The following is a 7,500-nucleotide window of genomic DNA, read 5'->3' on the forward strand; positions in this document are numbered from 1 at the left end:
TACTCCCACACTCACTACCCACACTCACTACTCCCACACTCACTACCCACACTCACTACCCACACTCACTACTCTCACACTCACTACCCACACTCACTACTCCCACACTCACTACCCACACTCACTACCCACACTCACTACTCCCACACTCACTACCCACACTCACTACCCACACTCACTACCCACACTCACTACTCCCACACTCACTACTCCCACACTCACTACCCACACTCACTACTCCCACACTCACTACCCACACTCACTACCCACACTCACTACTCCCACACTCACTACTCCCACACTCACTACCCACACTCACTACCCACACTCACTACCCACACTCACTACTCCCACACTCACTACCCACACTCACTACCCACACTCACTACCCACACTCACTACTCTCACACTCACTACTCCCACACTCACTACTCCCACACTCACTACCCACACTCACTACCCACACTCACTACTCCCACACTCACTACTCCCACACTCACTACCCACACTCACTACCCACACTCACTACTCCCACACTCACTACTCCCATTACCCACACTCACTACCCACACTCACTACTCCCACACTCACTACTCCCACACTCACTACCCACACTCACTACCCACACTCACTACCCACACTCACTACTCACACTCCCACACTCACTACCCACACTCACTACCCACACTCACTACTCACACACTCACTACTCACACTCCCACACTCACTACCCACACTCACTACTCACACTCCCACACTCACTACCCACACTCACTACCCACACTCACTACTCCCACACTCACTACCCACACTCACTACTCCCACACTCACTACCCACACTCACTACCCACACTCAGTACTCACACTCACTACTCCCACACTCACTACTCCCACACTCACTACCCACACTCACTACTCCCACACTCACTACTCCCACACTCACTACCCACACTCACTACCCACACCCACTACCCACACTCACTACCCATACTCACTACTCACACTCACTACTCCCACACTCACTACTCCCACACTCACTACCCACACTCACTACCCACACTCACTACTCACACTCACTACCCACACTCACTACCCACACTCACTACTCACACTCCCACACTCACTACCCACACTCACTACTCCCACACTCACTACTCACACTCCCACACTCACTACCCACACTCACTACTCCCACACTCACTACTCCCACACTCACTACCCACACTCACTACCCACACTCACTACTCACACTCCCACAGTCACTACCCACACTCACTACCCACACTCACTACTCCCACACTCACTACTCCCACACTCACTACTCCCACACTCACTACCCACACTCACTACTCCCACACTCACTACTCCCACACTCACTACCCACACTCACTACCCACACTCACTACTCCCACACTCACTACTCCCACACTCACTACCCACACTCACTACCCACACTCACTACTCCCACACTCACTACTCCCACACTCACTACCCACACTCACTACCCACACTCACTACCCACACTCACTACTCACACTCCCACACTCACTACCCACACTCACTACCCACACTCACTACTCCCACACTCACTACCCACACTCAGTACTCACACTCACTACTCCCACACTCACTACTCCCACACTCACTACCCACACTCACTACTCCCACACTCACTACTCCCACACTCACTACCCACACTCACTACCCACACCCACTACCCACACTCACTACCCATACTCACTACTCACACTCACTACTCCCACACTCACTACTCCCACACTCACTACCCACACTCACTACCCACACTCACTACTCACACTCACTACCCACACTCACTACCCCACACTCACTACTCACACTCCCACACTCACTACCCACACTCACTACTCCCACACTCACTACTCACACTCCCACACTCACTACCCACACTCACTACTCCCACACTCACTACTCCCACACTCACTACCCACACTCACTACCCACACTCACTACTCACACTCCCACACTCACTACCCACACTCACTACCCACACTCACTACTCCCACACTCACTACTCCCACACTCACTACTCCCACACTCACTACCCACACTCACTACTCCCACACTCACTACTCCCACACTCACTACCCACACTCACTACTCCCACACTCACTACCCACACTCACTACCCACACTCACTACTCCCACACTCACTACTCCCACACTCACTACCCACACTCACTACCCACACTCACTACACCCACACTCACTACTCCCACACTCACTACTCCCACACTCACTACCCACACTCACTACTCCCACACTCACTACTCCCACACTCACTACCCACACTCACTACCCACACTCACTACTCACACTCCCACACTCACTACCCACACTCACTACCCACACCCACTATACACATTCACTACTCACACTCCCACACTCACTACCCACACTCACTACACACATTCACTACTCACACTCCCACACTCACTATCCACACTCACTACCCACACTCACTACCCACACCCACTACACACATTCACTACTCACACTCCCACACTCACTACCCACACTCACTACCCACACTCACTACCCACACTCACTACTCCCACACTCACTACCCACACTCACTACCCACACTCACTACCCACACTCACTACTCCCACACTCACTACCCACACTCACTACTCCCACACTCACTACTCCCACACTCACTACCCACACTCACTACTCACACTCACTACCCACACTCACTACCCACACTCACTACTCACACTCCCACACTCACTACCCACACTCACTACCCACACTCACTACTCCCACACTCACTACTCCTACACTCACTACTCCCACACTCACTACCCACACTCACTACCCACACTCACTACTCACACTCCCACACTCACTACCCACACTCACTACCCACACTCACTACCCACACCCACTACACACATTCACTACTCACACTCCCACACTCACTACCCACACTCACTACCCACACTCACTACACACATTCACTACTCACACTCCCACACTCACTATCCACACTCACTACCCACACTCACTACCCACACCCACTACACACATTCACTACTCCCACACTCTCACACTCACTATCCACACTCACTACCCACACTCACTACCCACACTCACTACTCCCACACTCTCTCCCTGCTCCCACACTCACCACTGTGAATGACACCTCCCACCACTACTGGAGACAAAAAAGGAGGAGTCTATGTGGACATGCTGTCCTCCTTAGAGAAACATGCATATTCTTTATAATGCCCAGTCCTCATGATCCCAACCAAATGGCTAATTATGATTAAAATATTGAAACACTCCTACAGCGTCCACTGACACACACCTCCCTTCTGCAGCATCAGATATCCATCCAAATCTTCTGTTTACCTCTCTGTGTCTTCCACCTGTCCCTAGACCTTTTCTCACCTTTTCTCTTTCTGCCTTCACTCTACCTACTACCTCTGTACTTGTGCTCAGAGAAGGTGTGGTGCTAGAGACACCTTTCCCTTTCTGATAACAGCATTCCGCCTCCTCTTAGTTAGCATGGTAGACTGACATCCTTATACTCTCAGTCTGGGTTTTGCCTTTATCCTCTCCTGTTTAGCATGATGCTAGGTCCAGCTCTCGCGGGCTCTCAGCCCACCTGACTCTCACCAGAGCACGCTTAAAGACTGGCACCACCCGAGCATCTTATAGGATGACTCAGTTAACACACACCTGATTGGGTTACTGAGTTAAGTTACACCTGATTGGATGACCCAGCTACTACAAATCCGATTGGATAACTCAGTAAACACAAACCTGATTGGATGACCCAGTTATTACAAATCTGATTGGGTGACTCAGTAAACATAAACCTGATTGGATGACTCAGTTTGTCCATTAATTATGACTGATGTTCAACATACAATGAATCTTTTTAGAATGCCTCACAGACGAACCATGAGGGACGTGTTAATGTACCTTATGTAGCCATGCTCAGCACTGTGGAGTAAATTCTCTACTCATACGAATAAAGAATAAAGGTGCTCCATTGAAATCTGCCCGTGTCCCTCTGCGTGCCTCCCAGTAGTTAACGAACTACAATTTACAATTTGGTATATAGCAGACGCTTTTAGTCAAAGCGACTTGCAATAAGTGCAGCTAAGATTGATGGACAGGTGGGAGAACCAATGGTGGCCGTGAGGGCTGGGCCTGAAAGTCTTGGGCACTGTCTGAAGTCTTCTCTTTTCCTACTGTAAGCACGGCCATGCATGCTGTTCTTATGGCAGTGTGGGGAGAGTTTGGAGGTGGGGTTTTATGTTGGGTGGAGTTTACACTATGAGTTTTCTAAGTTTTAAAGTGCAGCCTTGGGTTGGGTCGGCTGAATGTGTCCTCAGATAGTTGGGTGCTTGGTGGGGTCAGATTTGGTGCTTCTTTTACAGTACGTTGCTTTGTATAGTATCGTACCTTAGTGTATAGTATCGTACCTTACTGTATGGTATCGTATCTTACTGTATAGTATCATATCTTACTGTTTGGGTGATGGATTGACTTTAGCGCAAACTCTGGTTTACAGGCTATAGATGATGAGTGAGGGAATACACTTATGATTGTTAAAAATAACAGAAAGGGTTCTCGATTTCAGTTGCTGGTGCACGATTATTTATTATTTCAGTAATAAATAACAATTCAGTAAATTTATATATATATTTATCTATTTAGGAAGGCAATGTTTAAGTAAAGCCTGATATTGCCTTACACATAAAAGAATGATCCCAGTCTCTTCCATACAGTGAGGCATACAGGATATTAATTAAATGCTGGTATTGGTTCGGTACTCAGTAACGGCCAATACCCAAAGCCCAGGTATCGGTATCAGTATCTGGACCGAAAAAGTCGGATCAGTGCATCCCTAGTGTTAACCTTTTAATCTTGTTGTGTTATGAATTGGTCTGGTAGTCGGATTGCAGTAGGATGTAGTTTTTGATTATGATTAGGGCCATGGTTTTCATACTGAGATTAGGGCTGTGAAATTAAGGTGAGGGATTTGAGATCAGGATTAGAGAAAATGGATTGGGATTAGGGACATGGTTAAAGGTATTTTATGTGGCTAATAAGCATGATGGCTGAGGGATTGGGAATTCAGTGGTGTTAGGGGAGAGAATCATATGACTTTAAGTGGGCTCAGGATGGATAAAAGCATGCCTGACGCTGATGTAGTGTTAGCTAAATCAAAACAATAGTAGGGGTGTGCGATATGTATGTGTGAGTTGACATTATCAAGTATGTCACTCACTTTTCAAAAAACCAATCAAAAACACACCTTGAGAGTCCACACATTCACTGCGTCATGTGGCCCAGTAGGACAGACTACTGTGCGTGTGCAGTGAGAGTGCATGCAGTGTGCTGGTACAGGCATACATGGTCACCGCACCATAAATTAAGCTAGCGTAGCTGCCTAAAAATACATAACTGAAGATAAGAATGAGTTAACAAACAGCACCAGGAGACAAACTACAGACACCACCAGCTTCACAATCTACGTCATTATATTTAATTGCCAGACGTGAATCATCCTCACTCACATGGAGGTGGTTTGGCTTTGAAAAGATGGATGTTGCTCAAAAGACGGCAGTCTACAAACGATGTGGGAAATTCAGGGGACGAGACATTTAAAATGTTCTCGTTATAACAGTTTAGGGTTTAGAGTTAGGGTTAGTCTTTAGGGTTAGGTGCTGGACTTTGTGCAAATTTTTACAAAGTAAATCCTGTAGGCCACTTTGAAACGGTTTACTTGTACTGTCTGATCTCACTAATACTTGCATTAGTGATTTCAATGTTTTTGTATTATTTTTACCTGAATGCTTCAGTTTTAAGTAAATAAAGAAGACCTGTTTTCCTTAAATATGTTGTTTAATATCATTAGTAAGCAACAGTTAATATCCTATTAACAAGCGCAAGCTAGTATAATATAAGACTTTTACAAACACTTTTCTGAAGGATGCAAAATATCGTCTACTTATCGTTATCGACAAAATCCCAGAAAATATCGAGATATCATTTTTTGTCAATATCGCACACCCCCTAGACAACAGATGTTTTAGACTTATGTCTTAAGATTGACAGTGTGTCTGTGTGTGTCTGTGTGTGTCTGAAAATCTTTAAGATGCTCCCTCACTCTGTCTGCATCTCTCGCCCTCCTTTCTGTCTCTCTCTCCAGACGACGGGGGTGGATGTGAAGAGGAAACACTCCGGCTCTCTGATGGTGTCTGTTGATCAGCTCAACACCTCGTTTGGGCGAAAAGACAGAGCCAACAGCGTGATGACGGTCATCACCAACACACTGGTGGAGGGTACTCACGATCCCTCTTTCTTTCTCTTTTTTTCCTTCTTCTCTCTTTCCTTCCATTTCTGCATCAGCATCACATCTAAACTCGTCACTCTGCCTCCAGAGAACGGGTCCTTGCACAACTCAGTCAGGAAGTCAGCAGAAATGTGCTTTTTTTTCTGAATTATGCTTTTTTTACTGCGCTACAACAAGACCCTTCTCTTCTCTTCTCTTCTCTTCTCTTCTCTTCTCTTCTCTTCTCTTCTCTTCTCTTCTCTTCTCTTCTTTTGGACTTTTCTCTCCGTTTTCTCAGAGCTGGAGGAATCCCAGCGGAAATGCCCACCCTGCTGGTATAAATTTGCCAACACGTTCCTGATCTGGGAATGCTGTCCGCTGTGGCTGAAGATTAAGGAGATAGTGAATCTGATCGTCATGGACCCATTTGTGGACTTGGCCATCACCATCTGCATTGTGCTCAACACCGTGTTCATGGCCATGGAACATTATCCCATGACACAGCACTTTGAGGAGGTTTTGTCTGTGGGAAACCTGGTGAGCAGCTCCTTAATCTCCACTGCAATGTTTGCCATGATTTACTCAGCAAATGTCACCACTTTACGTTCCTCTAAAAGTTGTTTGTTAGTTCTTTTTGTCCCAGTTTAAGAAAGAAAGAAAGAAAGAAAGGATACCAGGGGCTAATGAGCAAGTAACACATTGTTTGTTTTTTCACACATTTTAAAATCACATGTGGAGGTCTTTACGTTCATGGTTGGGTTATGTGGTAAGATACTTTCACTGCCGTAAGGTGTTTTAAACTAGTCCAGTCTGAAGCAGATCCATCACCATGGCGCTATCCACCTGCCTCTCTTTTCGTCTCTCTCTCTGTCCACCTGTTTTCTCCTCCTATTCCTCCCCTCTGTTTTCTCCTCCTTTTCCTCCCCTCCGTTGTCCCACTCTGTCCTCTGTCCTCTGTCCTCCCTCCCTGTCTCACATGCAGTCGGTGAGTCTGTCTCTGCCTTCACTGCAGTCTGATGGACTTAAAAACAGTGCCTTAAATCTCTATGTCTGTCTCGGTCTCTCTCTCTGTTTCCCCTCTAATACAGCAGTCCTCAAATCTCTCTCTCTCTCTGTCTGTCTGTCTGTCTGTCTGTCTGTCTCTCTCTCTCTCTCTCTCTGTTTCA

General features: G+C 46.9%; 1 protein-coding gene across 4 annotated transcripts in view; it reads left to right on the top strand.

Annotated features, from left to right (window-relative positions):
- The window catches only part of scn8ab (sodium channel, voltage gated, type VIII, alpha subunit b), a 69,479-nt gene that overhangs the window by 32,680 nt on the left and 29,299 nt on the right, over positions 1 to 7,500 (top strand). For all 4 annotated transcript variants that reach the window (XM_030776999.1, XM_030777001.1, XM_030776998.1 and 1 more), the window contains exons 12-13: positions 6,212 to 6,344; positions 6,633 to 6,871. In XM_030776999.1, coding sequence (XP_030632859.1) covers positions 6,212 to 6,344; positions 6,633 to 6,871 — 372 coding nt within the window. The remainder of the gene's footprint in view (positions 1 to 6,211; positions 6,345 to 6,632; positions 6,872 to 7,500) is intronic.

This window comes from Chanos chanos, chromosome 6 (genome assembly GCF_902362185.1).
Source record: "Chanos chanos chromosome 6, fChaCha1.1, whole genome shotgun sequence".
NCBI lineage: Eukaryota > Metazoa > Chordata > Actinopteri > Gonorynchiformes > Chanidae > Chanos > Chanos chanos.